Source organism: Anguilla rostrata, chromosome 15 (genome assembly GCF_018555375.3).
Source record: "Anguilla rostrata isolate EN2019 chromosome 15, ASM1855537v3, whole genome shotgun sequence".
Classification (NCBI taxonomy): Eukaryota; Metazoa; Chordata; class Actinopteri; order Anguilliformes; family Anguillidae; genus Anguilla; species Anguilla rostrata.
The window spans coordinates 31034013-31052118 of record NC_057947.1 but is presented as its reverse complement, the minus strand read 5'-3'; the positions used below and the strand labels follow the sequence as shown (position 1 = coordinate 31052118).

Here is an 18106-nt window from a genome sequence, read left to right as displayed (position 1 = left end):
CAGGTTGCGATCGATATAACATAGAGTCAATATGTTGCAATATTGTTGTTCATTGGAGCGAGACCCTAGCGCGAGGGTGGACTGGGTATAATGTTAAGGCGCGCTTTGATCACTCATATGGGACTTCTCCATATTAACCTACCCTCGCTCATTAACACGTTCCTTGGAGTAATTACATTTCTGTATGATATACTGACTGAACCCAGCAAAAGCGCGGGCAGTTCAATTCAACGTGGAGTTTCGCAGGAAGACTCCACCAAACGCAGTATGTAACCTGTCTCAGTGTTTCGTGACGTCAGCGTCTTACGTTCCAGTCACCTTATATACGGCGCCGCTTTCTATCGCTTCACTGAGGCTGAAAAGCACAGGCGCGGGTGCACTGAGAGCAAGCCGCTTCTGTTACTGAGAGAATAAAAACGGGCAATGGATTTCGTTCAGATGTGCCCGAGGGGGGGCCTCGCGAACCGCTTTGATATTCACATTTACGCAAGTATTAGCTACCTTTTTTTACTTGTAGGCTTAGATTCTCTATTTTGAATTCAACATTATTATTATCAATAAGAATATTTTTTATCATTATCATGCCACAAATAATTACGGGCGGTACGCACGCACGCCCCAATGTTTTTGGTCATTCAAAAGTTTTACATTTCACGTCAGTACCACGAAATTTGGAATACAGAGAAGTTGAACTGACAAGGTGCTTGTAGGCTACTGACAAAAAACAAACACGTACTAAAAGCCGCTATGATGAGGGAAAACAGAAATAATAACACATACTCCGATGGATATCATACAGCAGAACAACAACACACTCTGTCATTTAGCAGAACCACATGCTTGTAAGTGTACTCGCGCAACGGGACTCCGTGGATAGGACCACGCTGGCAACAGTAGCAGTTGCGTTGTTTATTTTACAAAACAATGAAAACTTAGTCCAAAACAAATAACTTATTTCAGATCCTGTGCTCGCGTTTTACATGCATATGACAGTTTGTTGTACAATGTCTTGTTTGGAATCTTACATCCAATAACGAACTGGTCCTGGTTTTATACCTCATCATGTGTAAAACTCTGGTTTGCAGTGGAAAGACGCAAATTCTTTTCGACTATGTCTACTTTGCGTGCTCACTATAGGCTATCGTCCACGTATCGTTCTAGGGGTGGAGAAGGTTCAAGCTAGGCGCAGTATTCAGTGTTTTCCCCCGAACAAACGCGTGCCTATAAAGTAAAGAGATTCTAACTTTTTGGAATACAGCGAACGATGTTTTCGGAAGAGACAAATCAAAACTATAGCTCCAACGCAAGCGGACAGGACCCATTCGCTTTGCAGGATCAGGGAAGGAACGACACGCTCTCGAGGACGGGGCACAACGTGGTATCCGTGTTTTTGGGATGTATCATGATTTTTGGTTTCCTCAACAACCTGATCGTTCTGATCCTGTTCTGCAAGTTCAAGACTTTGCGGACCCCGGTGAACATGCTTCTCCTCAACATCAGCGTGAGTGACATGCTGGTGTGCCTTTTCGGCACGACCCTCAGCTTCGCCTCCAGCGTTCGGGGACAGTGGTTGGCCGGGGCGCACGGTTGCATGTGGTACGGCTTCATCAATTCATGCTTCGGTGAGTGGCTTTGTGTTTACGAAACTCTGTTTATACGTGAACCACCGGCACGCGGGCTTGCTATTTAGATACAATAAGGCATGCGTGTCTAGAGATTGGAAGTTCCTGTCCAGACATTGGAAACTAGTCTCGTTTTTCAATGCAAAATCCCAGAAAATCAACCGATTAAACTACAAAAAACAATATCCGCGTAGGGCTTAGTACAAGGAATTTTCCCGCTTTTCTACAACGGGTGGTGAAACAGCCTAGTCTTCTAAAAGACCATTAAGCAGTGCCCCCAAGTCAGGCAGAATGAGCCTTATTTTCCGCTCGCGTTATGAAACATGTCAAATTGCGGGATAAAATTCAGCAATATCACTGAGATCTCCAAGTGGAAGGCTAAGATGAGAAACCTTCAGCTCAAGTAATTGGAGATCCTTCACACTCAAACTAGGGCTAAACAAGAAGTTCACGAGACAATTCCAGAATCCACTTAGATCACATTTTCACGCTACTAATTTGTACTGACGCAGCAATTTCACGTGGCACCTCAATTTTGCATGGCTCATCAAAAGCGAGTTGTGGTTGAGATGGCTTTCCATTGGAGGCTAATCGCGCAGCGCGCGAGCTCTACTGTACGTTCTGAATGCGACCTGACCATTACCGGCATGGCTGCTCTCCGCCCTCGAGCGCAAAAGCGTTCACAGCTGTAGTCTTCTGGCGAGGCGTCAGGCTGAAACAGAAACCAGTGAGTGCTGCCGTCTCGGAACAATGGTCTTCAGTCTAGACTTTGTAGCACATGGAGAGTGATGGTGGCAGGGTGAGGGTGGGGTTGGAGGGGTGAGAGGGACGGTAGGTGTGGGGGGGGGGGGGCTAATCTGGTGGAAGACGGGAATCTGCCCCCGCTGTGATGTACTAGTGCAAGTCAAGTGTGTGTGTGTGTGTGTGTGGGGGCGGGGGGGTCTCAGTCCCTCACCGTGCAGCTGGTGGAGGATTTGTAAGGCTGTGTTTCACACGTGGGGTAACAGAGCTGAGCGGAGCCTTTGTTTTCAGATGGTGGAGAAGGTGAGGCAGCACGTGAGACTGTCAGAGAGGTGAGAGGGTCGTGGGGGGCAGGAGCTGGCGTGTGTGTGTGCGGGCGCGTCTGTGTATGTGTGTGTGCATGCGCATCTGTGTGTGTCTGTTTGTGTGCACATCTGTGTGTGTGTGTGTATGAATTCTGAGGGGGGAGTCACTGTCATATGGCTACTTATAAAAAATACTGTAATTTCTACATGGTGAAACCACAAGGTATAAAAATACCCTTAAATAAAAACTGAGAGTGTGCACTTTAACCACGCGTGAATTGTTTTATTACAAATCTAAAATTGTGTATTCCGATGATAATGATGATGATGACATACTTCATTAATTTTGAGAGGGGAAATTCACTTTGTCACCAGCGCAGTCACAAAAATAGAACAGATTTTTATAAAAACAGACAAAGCACAGGATAAGAACACATTACAGTACAGTGGCAAATCTAGAAAAAAATGGCTGACCAAAAACATTATGGGTGACTTCATTGTATATTACTTTCACACAAAGTGCATGTATGTCATGAATATAAGAGGGTGTGATTGTGATTATTATGGCGCTTCTCCGTTGACCAGCATGGCACGTTACAGGACGGCAAGCATTCGTATCCTACCCGTGCCGTGTCACCTGTTGCTTCTCCATTACACAACAGACCCGTGAAGGTAGGAGGAGTCATGGGAGGAGTACAGCGTAAAGCGTCATAAGAGCACGCCATGGTGGTGACATGACAATAACAATGGTACCATGATAATGGTTCAGCGCACAAAGAGTATGAGCTCAAACACAGCTGATCACACAGCTCGCTCCAAATGGGGCGAGGATTCAGACACACACACAGAAACACACACCGTTCATTAATTAAGCAATCCACCTAACTTACGGCAACTAATGAATTAAGTCCGTTTTATGAATAAACCAATGCTATCTTTAAGCACTTTATTCCAAAAAACCTGAACCACGCGCGCGCGGTTCCGTCTGACATTGGTTTATGACCACGTGGGGAAAGAAGCCAGCCAGACAGTTGAGCTAACGATAGTAACCCAGCCACCTATTAGTTAACTGCAAGCCAAAATTACCTTAAATTCTGCACAGAATGGTGGACTATGCTCCCGCAAATATGCAATGAAGTCTGACGTTTGATTCCTCTTGCAGCCACTCTTCGCATGAACTTTTCACAGGTCACCGTCCTTCCGTCTCTGAGCGGCGCCCATCTGCTTTGTTCCGGCAACCGAAACGTTTACACGCCGCCGAGTTTACATGAAATTATTGAGTCTCTGTTCGGTGGATGCACATGACGCAAGTTCCCGGTTTGTTTGCGTTTTTTCGCCTGATCGCTCGATGGTAATTATATCGACCGAAACTTCATTGCGAGAAAACTCCCGAAGTCTCTCCCCAAAAGAGAGCGCCATCTCATGTCTGTGCTAAGCATTACCAGGAAACAGTCCATGTGCTTGTGAGTAGTGACAACAGCAATAATAATAATTAAATAATAATAATAATAAGGCGGAGGAAGGAACATCAGATATCGTCAGTACAGCAAGAAGGGAATCTTTATTGGTTTCAGTAGGCAAAACACACACTCTTTTCTATCGTACTTTAGTTCCATAGTTCAACTATATTTTCGCTGTTGTTCATAGCAGAAGTGAAGCCCCATATTAGCTACGAGGGTTCAGCACTTTAACGGTTAGAACCATAAAAGCGCGTGCAGATGAAACATTCTCATAAACACCGTGCACCTTATATCTTCGTCACAAAGTAATCCCCCCACCGCCCACTGCGCCTCAATCAGCCGGAGATTTATAAACGGCGCGTGGCAGCCACGCATCTGCTGCTTTCATCACTCTGCTCCGCTTTGTACTTCTGATACGCCTTTCAGTACATATTTTATACGAAGCCCTGCTGAGGTCCGACCGAACGATAGAAGCAAGTGCATCAGACCCTATTATGTTGAATTACGCTTGGAGGTATGTTGTGTTCATTATTGAGAAGACCCGCTGCGTTCGAATGGATAATTCTTTATATATGTATTTAGTTTTCCCGCAAGAAACAATCACTTGCGCTGAAAGGGCCGACCGTGTTGAAGCAGAAAAGACAGTGGGTGCAAAATTGGAACTGCTCTGATGCATAGAACCAAACAGGTCGTGTTGTGAGAGGGTTATAACTACACAGAAAAGCTTAACAAACAGGAGGTATGTGCGCAATCGTGACTGAATCACTAAAAAGCGTCCTTATTGAGCTAAAAGTGTAGCATAGCAGTTAGCGCAACTGGTCTTATAACGCTGGGGTTGGGCATCATATCCTCAGTTGGGGTGCTGCAATTTTACCCTTGAACAAGGCACTTAATCTGAACTGCCTTCAGTAAATCACATTACATTACATTACATTAATTTGGCATACGCTTTTATCCAAAGAGACGTACAATAAATGCAACCTGAAGGTACAAAACATAGGTCCGATAAGCCTCATTTTATAACGGTTCTTCATAGACATGAACACATTAAGTCCAGTTCACACAGAAAGCATAGGCTAGCTCAAAGAGTTATGTTATATCCAGGTGTGTAAATTGATTGTGTATAATATAGTGTAAATTGTGTCAATAACATTAGATACGACGGTGTGTGGAGTGCCTAAATGTTATACAGATATTGCCACTTGCTGCTTCTCTCTGCTCTTCTGGTGGGGAGATGAGGAGTTTGAGAACAATAACTTTTTAACATCCCCCCCCTCCCCCGCAACCCCACCAGGCTCACAAGCCAGAGTTCCCCCCCCCCCCACCCCCAAACTGTTTGACAGACATAGACACAGAACTAATGCCAATATCTGGGTGAAGACCATTCACATTCCTCGGGGTGGTTCTTTGTGAGCCGAGTATGTCCCCTTAGTCACAGGCCCTGACTGGGAGGGAGAGCTTTTAATATTTAATTCACCTTTAATGACTACGAGACTGCTCTTTCCTCTCTTTGAATCTGAAGCCAGACAATACATATAAAAATAATTTTTTTTTCCATCAGAAAAGAGGAAACTATCAGGACAGTAAATCTGTGCATTTTATTTAATATTCTTTTTTGAACGTATATTAAGCCCTCTAGCCATATGCTATGATTAATTGATTATACTTTGGTATCTATTACGCTTCAATAAAAGAAAAAATGAAAAACGTTTAAAGTCTGGCTTCCTCCCACGGAGTTGAGCCTGTGGGGAATGTTCAGCCAATCACAGCTCTGCTTATGTATTCAGCGTGGAGCCTGATTGGTCCGACGGGATCGCAGTCGTAGCAGCACTGAACTCCAGTTCCCCCTCTCCGCTGCGTCCCTCCTGCTGGGCTCTCATTGGCCGGATGGCGCTTTGCGCGCATGGGGGGGGGGGGGGGGGTCGCGGCACGGATAAACGAAGTGTCCGATTGGCTGAGCCAGCACCCCGTGGAGCAACAGAAACGCTGAGACCCAAATGCCGACGCGCCTCTCGTTCTCTTCCTGATGATTCCCCGGCGCGCCACGTCGCGCCCGTCCTCGTTATTCCACAATGAGTCGGCCGGCCACCGACGTTACGGATTGAATTGATCTGGGGCGGGATGAAGTTCCCCGCACACGGGCCCAAGAGAAACAGGATATGATGTAATGATGTGCGCAGGTGCCATAGAGGAAATGAGAAATTAAAGTTGGCTAGTTTTGACTTAAGTCATCTGTCACGGGAAAATAATTTAGCCAAAGTCTTTTTCGTACAGGGCTACATGTCACCCAGGTGGTCCTGGGTTTGGATCCCGGCCTGGGCCTTTCTGTGTGGAGTTTTCATGTATTCTCCGTGTCCATGTGAGATTGCTCTGAGTAATCCAGTTTCCTCCCACGGTCCAAAGACATGCTGGTAGGCCAACTGGAGACTCTGCCCATTGCTATTAGTGTGTGAGTGAATGACAAAAGAATGGTGTGTGTGCCCTGTCCAGGGTGTATTCCTGCCCAATGCATGCTGGGATAGGCTCCAGCCCCCCCCCATTACATCGGTTCTTTCCAGTACGGTTCATTAAATACATCTGCATGTGTGTGTTATGAAAACACGGCAGAGGAATGTTCCAGAAAGACTCTGAAGGGTCGTGTGACGCATTGCTCTGGTGGCAATGTGGTAATTTGTAACTTATATATAACATGAACAGTGCGCTTTTGATGTGTGTTTCAGTATAACTGCTGTCTGTGACATGAGCATATATATGCCTAATTAATAATTAAATTAATGTATCGCATACACACAAATACACACTCTTTCTGCGGAGATATGTGCTTGGGGAAATTAAATGTGGTTAGTTATGCATAAGCTGGTGTAAATGAGGAATTTAATTAGTCATTCCTTATGACTAGCCATGCAGTGGTTATTCTTATCTGCTGTCAGTGTATAAAGAAACCGTTCATATTAATATTTTACATTTAGATGCTGTAAGCTGAACCAATGAATTGACTGCATCACATTTTCCCTTAGAAACACTGTCGTAATTGAGGTTTACATTTTTTTAATTACCAAAATGACCACATGAAGTATAGATGATGCATAATGCTTATGATTTAAGGCGTAACACTAAACTCAAAGGGAAACGGCACGCAGTTTGATTCCTGAATTCACAAAATCAGGTTTGTCAAGACAACTTGGTCTCAACGGGCGACTTGCACAGCTTGCACGCAGTAGCATTATTTTACGGGTGAGTTCGACCTGCATATTTAAAAAAAAAAAATGGTTTAGACTCTACAAACAAGTGCGGTCTCCCACGCAGGTCCCAATGTGCCCTTTCCTTGAACGCTAAGTGCCACTTGTCCTCAACGTCAGCCACAGTGGTGAGGTCGCGAACCTAATCTTAAATGCAGTGTTCCTTTTACGGAGGCTGCATTAAAAACATCTGGCGGGGTGAGAACTATAATGCCAGTTGAGTCTCCCACATTGTTGTCCCACGCTTGGCGTGACTGTCACGTGACTGTCATGTGACACTCGTGATACGCTTCATGATTATTACCTGGCTGGTGTACGTTCAGCACTAATAGAGCATCCCACGGATCTGTCCCGGGGTAGCTCCAGCCTTGCGATTCTGATGACATAAATGAACTGCGAAGAGCCACAGAAACAGGAGGGAAAGTCGCTGGTATGACGGTACAATACGCACCAGTCCACTGCTCCTCTTCCACCCGTGTGCCTGCAGCTCCATCAGCGAGCTCCTACGCTACCAGGCTGTAATGGACCCAGACAGCTCAGACGTGCCCTGTGTGGAGGAGAAGGGCACGGGAAGTACCCGAGGGTGTCCCTGTCTAACGCTGTTAAAATCTAGAGAGAAACCAACCAAGCATACCCAGCAACCTCCCAAAAAACTCCCACCTATTGTCAGTGGACCATCATTCATGTAACACAGCAAATAATAATAATAATTTTAAAAAACTAAGTACACTTATATGTGCACATTTACAAAAGGACAGTGTTCCACATGTGCATCGTATTTGGACTTTTTAAAACAGGCATACACAAGAAGCCCACATTGAAGTTCACTTCTGAAATCAAAATGGAAGGGCAACCAATGAATTACTGCTTGCGTTTTAAAACGAGCACAAACAGCCAAGAGAGGTTACAGAGTACATTTGAAATGTATGAAACAGCTTCAGAGCAATTTTATTAAAAGTTCTTTTTTTCAAACTGCTTTTTTTTTTTACCCTTTAAGCAGTTTGAAGGGGCGTAATGTCAGGATTTGGGATTATATTGTCCATGTTAGCACACAATGCGTTTTCTATTTCTGTTTTGCAAGGGTAATTAATGTATCCCCTGACGCTGCTCTTAAGATACTAGAAATTGGCCTCCAGGAAGGACATCACTGACATCTTAATGCATTTTTAAACACAAAATGCCTCATCAGCTGAATCTCGCGTTGCAAAATAAAATGACAAACAGTAAAAAAGGAGGCATGTATTCAGTGTTTCCCCCTAAGTGTAATTCTGCTTCTCTGTCTTTTCTGTGTTTGTTGGTGTCACAGGTTTAGTTTTCATTCATAAAAAAAGCCTGTAGCACAGAGCACTGTTTTGACATTTTTTGATCGTAAGGTTATACATCTGAAAATAAGTATGTTTTACACTGTTTCCACTCACACGGTGATGCCTAATACCTGTAAATATTACTGTGTTGCACTGACACTTGTGCGACTTTGTAAGGTATATGTAATACATTAATAAACATTGCATAACTACTTTATAAAGCATTAATAAACAGCTGCAGTGCATTATGCCAGTTAACAGTGAGAATGGCCTATTAATATAAAAAGGAATTAATACGTTAATATTAATATAAAAAGGAGTTAATATATTAATATTAATATAAAAGGGCATGTGTCACGTCACAAAACACATTTGCTTTAACCGTTCCTTAATGCAGTGACATACTCAGTGTTATATATGCTTTAGGTAGGAGGGCCCTGTGAAGATACACTTAGTTAAATAGATATAAAAATAGTCTTGTTTTGTACCTTATGGTTTCATTTTACTTCCAAAATGGTGATGTTCTAAGGAAGTGTATTACAATGTATTTCTCTTCTCAAGAAGATCAAAAAAATATCTTTCAGAAGCTTTTTGCTGCAATATTCTTTTATAGGAGGAGTGTTTTTTCCCCCACTGAAGCAGGAGTATCAAGTATCGAAATTCCACCATCGTTGCAGCGTGAAGACTGTTTACGCACAGCTCCTATTGGTCGTTCTCAGTGTTCCTGTCCAATCCCGTTCTCCCTCTCTTTCCCCTCAGGAATCGTGTCGTTGATCTCGCTTGCCGTGCTCTCCTACGATCGCTACAGCACGCTGACCGTGTACAAGCGGGCCCCCAACTACCGCAAGCCCCTCCTGGCGGTGGGCGGGTCGTGGCTGTACTCGCTGCTCTGGACAGTGCCCCCCCTGCTGGGCTGGAGTAGTTACGGTCTGGAGGGGGCGGGGACGAGCTGCTCGGTGACGTGGACCGAGCGAACGGCGAGGTCCCACTCCTACATCATCTGCCTGTTCATCTTCTGCCTCGTCCTGCCTGTCACGGCCATGGTGTACTGCTACGGCCGGCTGCTGTACACCGTCAAGCAGGTAGGCCCCGCCCCCGCGCCCCCTCCCCTCCCCCTCCCGCCATCATCGCCAAATAGGCCCTTTTCCCAGCTGCTTGTGTGGATGGTTTGAAAAGTGAGGCCATCAGTCAGACTGTTTCTTCATTTTTATCAACAGGATGTCTTAATGCCTAAACAGCAATCAAAGGTAAATTATCTTTTCGGAAATGGCTTTTCCCTACTTAAGATTATGATTATTTATTACACATTTGTTTTAAAAAAAGTATTTTATTTTCTTCCCAATTTGGAATGACGATCCATGTACTAGAACAGTGCTTTAGCAGATACTAGACCTTGGGGTCCATCCATGCAATAGAATAGTGCCTAAAGAGCAACTCCCCATTCTGGTTTTGGGGGGAGGGGTTGTGTGGGTTCCTTGTTTTATGAAAATCGGTTTTGTGGTGCTTCGCCTGTTGACTGAACAGAAGCACACATGCAGACATGCAGATAATCCACAAAGTGAAACCGTAAAGGACCAGGCTTGGGGAACGCCGTTTCTAAAAACGCAAAGCACATATTTGAGGCCGCCTGAAAGGGGGGCTAACTGGTGGGATGGAGGGGAGAAGGCCTCCTGGCACAATGTCGTTTCATTTCCTCTGGCTGTTATCTCCTCTCCACACCTGTCCCGCTCGCACGCGTCACCACGGTAACGCACAAACCCAACGCTGGCGGTTTTCACGCCGTCCCCAGGGGGCGAGGCCTGCGAGTGGCAGAGGAAGTTTTTGGGGCTCCCCGAACCCCAAAAACAGCCAGAGCTGCAGGGCTCCTCAACGGCTCACCAGTTTAAAAATGGGTCAAAGAATCTCAGGGTGCTCCAGGTCAGAACTGTATACAATAGTGTTTTCCGGAACATCTGCATGCCATAATATGTGCACGGAACATATGTGCACATATTGAAAGAAATAAACATCTCCGATGGCTCATTAAAATGGCCATATGTGTAGTGTTTTGATTCTGTAAATTCCTAAACACAACGTTCGGCCAGATGCTTTGTTTAAAAAAAAAAAAAAAAAAAAAAGTAATAAATAAAAATTTGGTATTGTCGGCTGCTTTGCAACAAGGGATGGAGTTGTAAATGTGTAACTGACACACAACCACTGAAAGGTGAAACGAAAACATCATCGGGTTCCTGTAGGGCGGCGCTATGCCAGAAACATGGCACAGTAAGCGCTGGTCACAGGCAGACAATGGACAAATGCTATTAGCCATAACTGCTTGCACAGTTTGCAACTACACATTTAGACAGATTAATTATTTTTCGGGTTTGCCCTGAAAAGGCCTGGCGGATTATTAAACCTGAGGAAACCCTGAACACTTGACCCTACTTTGTTTTTTTTAATAAGATGGCAACAGATTCATCTTGAGTAAAAGACTTAATTTATCACAAAATCAGCCACAGCAGACATGAGAGGAGAGTTGTAAGCTACGCTAACGAAATGAGCCTCTCTGATACAGCTCTGTGTGCGCGCCTCAGGTGGGGAAGATCCGGAGGACGGCCGCTCGGAGGCGAGAGTACCACATCCTGACCATGGTGATCGCCACCGTGGTCTGCTTCCTGCTGTGCTGGGTGCCCTACGGAGTCGTGGCGCTGATGGCGACCTTCGGGCCGCCGGGCATCATCTCGCCCATCGCCAGCGTGGTGCCCTCCCTCCTGGCCAAGAGCAGCACCGTCATCAACCCCCTCATTTACATCCTCATGAACAAGCAGGTGAGCTTCGCGCTGCCCCGAGACTCCTCTGGTGCATCGTGGGAAATGAAGTCCAGTCCCCGCAGGTTCTGTGTCCAAGCGGTCATGCTCAGGACCGGTTTACTTTCTATTCATTTTATTATTGTCGTCACTGAGCAGATGCGGTTATCCAGAGATAGTTAAGATTCTGCATTCACTACTATAAGTTTGTAAGAGCCTTATGATGTAGCAGCAGCACTGTTAACCCTAGATGTACAACCATCTGGGTCCGTTAAGTTTTCAAATGTAGATGGCAGACAGGATGACAGAATGACACAATTTTCCTCAAGGGTGAATCTTCTTTTGTAAACGATGTACGAACACACGCGTCATGTACAGTATTTTTATTTACAGAGTAGAAAACAATAATTAAACAACGAAAACCTGTAAATTGTATACAAACGGTAATGATCAGTACAAACCCATTTTAATCTCCTCAAAAAAGGATCAAACGGTAAAAACAAATCAAAATATTTTAAATGCCCGGGGGCAGTTGAAATTTGATTCACTTACTAACGATATTACATTTACTCATTTTTATGCCTACCTGTAGTTAAGGCTGTACAAACGTGTGCTGAGAAATAGTAAAACTGACTGAATATAACATTTCAAAAGCTGTCTCTGCAGTGCAGTCATTTCATATTACATATGAATACCCAAAAAAAAAAAAAAAAATTAAATCAAGTAATGAACCTCACTAAATGATGCATTATTCTATGCATCAAGCAAAAGTGTATCAACTAGTTTTTCAGTAAGAAGACATCTGTCTGGCAGACTGTGTTTTTATAACATTTCCAGAATAATTGGTCTCCAGTGACCAATACTAAATGACTACAGTACTACTTCCAAAGATATTTATTTGGCACAGTATCAGAATTCTACCATAATAGCAAAAGGCATTATATTGTATTTAAATGCTTCCAAACAAATCGTTGCATTGTGTTCCAATTACCTGACATAATGCCAACTAATTAATTAACTGACACTTTATTTACACAGTGGCTGGAAAGTTTTTTTTTTTTAAAGTTTTTTTTTTAAAGTCACATAAATGGTAGAAAATAAACACATGGCATCAATACTGACAGACAGGGCAAACGGGAAGCCCTGCTCTTACTTACAGCCTATGTGCACGAGGAAAAAGCCCATCAATTTGTGCTGTACTGGGACTCAATAAACACTTGTCCTTAAAGGATAACTGTCATTTCCATTTTTTCCCCCAGTATCATCAACCCATCCGATGAAATGACCAAAACCGATAATGTTTCTGTCCAACTCTCGATGAGTTTAGCCTATGAACAATTAAGAGACATACTGTATCTTTGATCAGCATAATTTACCATTGCAAAGAACCTGGCCCGTGTACTTTTCACTGAAAGATTTTCTTAAAATGAAAATTATGCCTCTCTCAGCTGTATTTGATGACTTCAGCGCAAAACTGAAATTAATGGCTTTCCTGGTTGAATGCTAAATGGGATAGGAAAAGGTCTAAAAGTACTGAAAGCTGGGCAGAAACATTTTTGGTTTTTGGTATTTTCACAGGATATGTTGTTTCTACTGAAAAAATTTAAATGACCAGTGCTCTCCTTTAACTTTGACTAACAATTAATTTCTTCACAGACAGTTGCTTCATTCAACTAAAAAAAAAAGGTATAATGCTTGTGCTTTCTTTAAAGACAAATTTAAAGACAATTTTGATTGAACATAGGATTACATGACTATATTCTCTTAACACTTCCTTTTTTGTAGTTGTGCGTGCTGTACATGCAAGGCCCAAAGAAATAATTGGAAATAATAATACATTTTATGCTCATTTCAGTTCTCCAATGCTCTGAATTTTGCGTCAGCCGGCTTACATCCTCTTTTCTCATGGATTAACTGTGTGTGAAAACTACCCACAAGATACACAACATAGCATCAGATATCAGAATTTGTAACAGACAAGCAGCGATTTGGCTTCCGTTAAACTGAGAAATATAAATTTTTTCCGTTGCATTTGATAATGAATCCATTGGTAATTCCCTGTTCGTAAAGTATCCACATCCAGGCTGCAAAACAACGTTCTTTTCTATTTCAATTAGATGCGGGCTGTAATATCCAGTGAGCTATTGAATTACTTTGATGGATGTTTTTAAATTAATGGCGCGCGGTTCCACTTGAGCACGTGACGACGTTCGAAATCCATTTACCGGCAGCACGAGTCAGTCGAAGGTTTTACGAATTCCGCCCCGAAGACTCAAACCACTTGGACGAGCTCAATCAGACTCTCACCATGAGATGGAGCAATTTCTCCAGACCATTAATGGCGGTTTCCAACGGCTTCCTCGGGTGTACAGTAACGACGCCCATTTCCACCTCCACAACCCCCCCCCTGAGTGAACCTGCTGTGTTCCGAATGGATCTCCCCAGCAGAACACCAGCTTCGTCCTCTGCTTCAGCAGGGCTCAGTATGGGAGGGTCCTGAGTGTCCTGCCCCTCAGACCTTCAGCTTCCCGCCGTCCCGTTTCTAACAGGGTTTTTTACCGTGTTCGCCGCACGCCCCGTGTGCATTTTGGGCGACGCGCTCTCTCAATGAGGGCATCCGCGCCGACCGACGCCTCTGATACAGCATCGTTTAAGCCCCGCCTCCTCTTCCCCCGATGATGTCTCGCAGCTGCCCCGCCCCCCCCCCCCGTGCCTGTGGGCTCAGACTCACTGTGCTTCCCGTCTTCAGGGGCTGCTCGATTGTGATCTTTACCCCCCGAGCCGCCAGAAGAGCAGAGCCGGATAAATCAGACTCCTTCCTCGTGCGCCGGTAGGCTGAAATCTGATCCTGTGGTCTGAAGATAAGTAGCAAGGTGTCCAAAATAGATGAAATCCAGATGTGTGCAGTGTACCATGAGAATATCGTTTTCCCGCCCGTCTTCGTACGTACATATATTAATTCCTCTACACTTAACGTTAACAGGCATTTCGCTGTTTTGCACTGATGCCACCCTCATACTTAGCTCGTATTGTGTACTTGCGCACAATTATTTCTCCGGGCCCCACCTATACATATACCGGTGGTCTCCAACCCTGGTCCTGGAGAGCTACAGGGTCTGCTGGTTTTCATAGTGACTCTGCACCACATGAATCAATTGGAGCAGTTGATTACACAGTTAACTCAACTCACCTGGTGTCTTGGGTCTCAATTGGGTGCTGATTTTAAGGTGAAAACAAAAACCAGCAGACCCTGTAGCTCTCCAGGACCAGGGTTGGAGACCACTGACATATACGCACACGTTACAAAGAGTAATTACTTGAACCACCAAATTTATGTTGACCACATCTTGACAAAAATTCACATTGAATCTGTCCCCCAAAGGCATGCTCTCAAATAAGTGAGTTCTTTTTAAATTAATACCTCTCTCTCTCTTTCTCTCTCTCACACACACACATACAGTGTACACGTGTGTACACCTGCCTATATGTGTATAAAAACAGACATTCAACACTTAACATATTTGTGGAGGTATCTCCGTTTGAGAAAAGGTAACATTCCTTTGATGACTGCATCTCTCAGCTTTGAGATTCATTACCACATAAATATAACACTCAATCATCTCATCTTGAATAACACCAGACAGCACTGACCCCAGGGCCTCACTATAACCATAACCCGCATCCTGGAACAGCCCCACTCTCTGTGGGTTCCTCCTTCATTGTTACATCATCAAAAACGGAACACCACCACAAATGACATCATAAGGGCTAGACAGAAAAAGATTCCAACACATTGAAATGCTCCAGGACCATAGAGAATAAAGATCCGCGATGGGGCAGGATGTCGGAGCATGTGGGTAACTCCTTAAAAATGTGTCCCACGCAGGATTTAGGGGATTCTTCAGAGGAGTTCCAGCAGTTCCAACACAACAGGTCTATTTAAGCAGCCCCTCTCCTGGGGGTGGAGGCGTGGTGACCTCTTGCCACAGTTCAGCAGGTTTTTTATTTATTTTTTTTAAACAGCCAAAAAGTCACTTTACAGTTGAAGCACCTTCCACGACGCCATGTACTTTCCATTGCAGGGCGTAGTGCACACTATGGCCACGTGAAAAGGCACCTTGGTGCCAGATATATAAAAAAGAAAAAGAAAAAAATGAAATGAAACATGGTCAGGACAAACCCCCCCACCCCACCCCCACCCAAAAACAAACATCACCTTTGACCTAAGCTTTAAAGCAACAGCATTTATAAAGGTGCACTCCTCTCAACAAAACCTTGGCATGTAAAAACAAAAAACACAGGGGTGTGATGCTTCATGAACTCAACTCCTGAACCAATCAGAGCCCTTCACTGCCCAAAGTAAAACCGTTCGATTGGATCAAATCAGCAAGTCATGGGGACAATGGGGACAGCTGTACCCGTTTACCCTGGGCCTCCAAAGCCTTGACCCCCCCCCTCCCCCCACCCCACCCCCACCGTAATTCAAGGCAAGCAGCACACACTTATAGGAAGTCGAAAAGAACAAGTTGGAATATTGGAAGAAATAAAAATTGAAAAAAATCAACAAATCACCACCATAACACCTCCTCACACTCGCACAGGTCAGGAACTTTTGGCTTCATTGCACTGTATCGAGGCGTGTGTTAATAATATGTACATAAATGCCACACCCTCTCCGTTACTGCCGAGTGCCATGCCGAATTTTAGGAATCTGCTTCTGAAATTCGTGAAGGGCTACCTCACCTCACACTCACCTCAACGGGACGCAAACTTTACGGATCCCAGCGGAACTCTGGCGACCAGCTATGCACAGCGTTCCAAACCACGAAGCATGTAACTTACTTCTGCGACACCGACCCGGAAGTTTCCTCTCTGCGTCCGACAAGACAACCGGGGGGCTCTCAAAGGCTTTGTGCACCTTGTGCTGTAGTCTTCAAGTGCACACATCATCGCCTGGACCCAGCAGAGCATCAGACACGCGCGCCTGACATTTTGAAATCATTCATGATGTAAAGCTAACACGTGCTTTGAAGACGGAACGCTGCACACCGTGGGACGTTCTCTCTGGGGAAAGACACGGGGAGCTTTTTGCAGAAATAATACAGTGCGGGACATTCAGCAGCCTGGTCAGCTGGCTGCCCCAGGGGACTAACAGCCCCTTTAAATTCCGCCTCGCTCACGGCAGGCGCACGCCAGGCACGCGCAACGCACACGCCAGGCACACGCTACGCACATGCCAGGCACACGCACACGCCAGGCACACGCGGACGGAGGCCAGTGCAGCGCGAGGGCCAATCGCGAGGCTCGGAGCTGTGGAAGCCGCCTGCTAATCGTGACACGGCCCCCTGTCGCGACATGGCGTGGCAAAAACCGGGACTGAACTCTGGCAGCGCATGCTACCAGGCCTTTGGGCTCTACGCTTTACAACAACACAACAAAAAGTACTGTCATATTGCGAGGAGAAGCAGCACTGCTGCAGGTCTGTGTTGGGCCTGAAAGAGCAGTGTGGAAGAAACTATATCGTGACTGATATAGCGATATGTTGGCAGGGAGGTGTTATGAGACGAAGATAAAGTATTTGAAACTGACAGGTGTAAGATTACATATGTACATTAACATCAGCTTTTAAAAAAAAAAAGACCTTACAGTAGCATCCTTCTGTTGACAAAACATGAAATTCACCGTATTCAAACATTTACACCCAGCCACCCGACGCCTACAGCGTCTGATGGTTTAATACGAGTCAAATCGTTGCCCGTTGTCCGGGCTTGTACTGCTGCGGAAGTCTCTGTGACATTCAGCAGGAAGCCACAACGCACTTCCAATGCACTTCCAACCTCCCCGGCAGACTTGCAGTGAATATAAAATATTAAATAACACAGATCCTTCCATCCACAGGGGAACAGAGCTTGCCACAGTAAAGCACATCCACATATCCGAGTTACTGCCCCAAGAGGGTTTTCTCTATTGCTATGTTGGCCAGTACGAAGCTCCGTTTTTCAGCTATTACTTTTAATTCGGGCTCAGCAAATGCAGAGAAAGACGACCTCAATTCCCTTTCCCTGTACTGGGGGACCAGTTGATTTCCCCCCCCCCCCCCCCCCCCCCGGTTCAATGTGATTATTTTTTTTATTTTATAAAAAGGGTGGCTTGTTCCCGGCTGGCCCAGGCTCAATCTCACGGGCGAACTTACGATCGCTATCGCTATTCTACGATCGACCGGGCCTGGACAAATCATGTGACCCCAGGCCAGGGCGGATCACCCGTGGAGATTGACCCGTCCGTCACGGGTTATTGCGTCGATTTTCCGGACTCGGTTTTGGCGAGGGGACCCCCCTGATGCGGAGGGAGGGGTCAGGGGTCAGGGGGGTCAGGGGTCGCACCTGACGGTGCTGAACCCAGGGAGCGTGACCTTGCCCTTCCTCTTGAGGTCCTGCTCGGAGCCCGTGTTCATGCGCTGGATCAGCATCTTCTCGTACAGCAGCGGGTGGTAGGCCCCCAGCGTGCAGGCCGCATCGTAGTACTGCTCGTGGTAGTGGCACAGGTCCGTCTGCCGCAGCGAGGGGATGTACTCGTACACGTGCACCTCCTTGCACAGGGTCATCATCAGGAGGATTCCTGCGAAGAGTCACACACAGGTCACAGTTCA

The 18106-nt window shown here is 45.4% G+C and overlaps 2 protein-coding genes across 2 annotated transcripts in view; one reads left to right on the top strand and one right to left on the bottom strand.

The window, feature by feature from the left end:
- The first annotated feature begins 367 nt into the window (after positions 1 to 367).
- On the top strand, positions 368 to 14291 carry LOC135241307 (opsin-3-like). The gene is made up of 4 exons (XM_064311564.1): positions 368 to 1622; positions 9431 to 9753; positions 11245 to 11543; positions 14207 to 14291. Exons 1-4 carry the CDS (start codon positions 1265 to 1267, stop codon positions 14289 to 14291), a joined length of 1065 nt encoding a protein of 354 aa, XP_064167634.1. The 5' UTR covers positions 368 to 1264.
- The window catches only part of LOC135241306 (beta-galactoside alpha-2,6-sialyltransferase 2-like), a 13498-nt gene continuing 7217 nt past the window's right edge, over positions 11826 to 18106 (bottom strand). The window contains exon 4 of the mRNA XM_064311563.1: positions 11826 to 18079. Within this exon, the coding sequence (XP_064167633.1) occupies positions 17828 to 18079 (252 nt within the window). The 3' untranslated portion in view covers positions 11826 to 17827. The remainder of the gene's footprint in view (positions 18080 to 18106) is intronic.

What these genes read in the sequence shown, in the direction of transcription:
- LOC135241307 (XM_064311564.1), top strand. Translation starts at nt 1,265, where the DNA reads ATGTTTTCGGAAGAGACAAATCAAAACTATAGCTCCAACGCAAGCGGA. An exon ending in CTTCATCAATTCATGCTTCG is followed by an intron (nt 1,623 to 9,430) that starts GTGAGTGGCTTT and finishes CTTTCCCCTCAG; the next exon opens with GAATCGTGTCGTTGATCTCG. An exon ending in ATGAAGTCCAGTCCCCGCAG is followed by an intron (nt 11,544 to 14,206) that starts GTTCTGTGTCCA and finishes TCCCGTCTTCAG; the next exon opens with GGGCTGCTCGATTGTGATCT.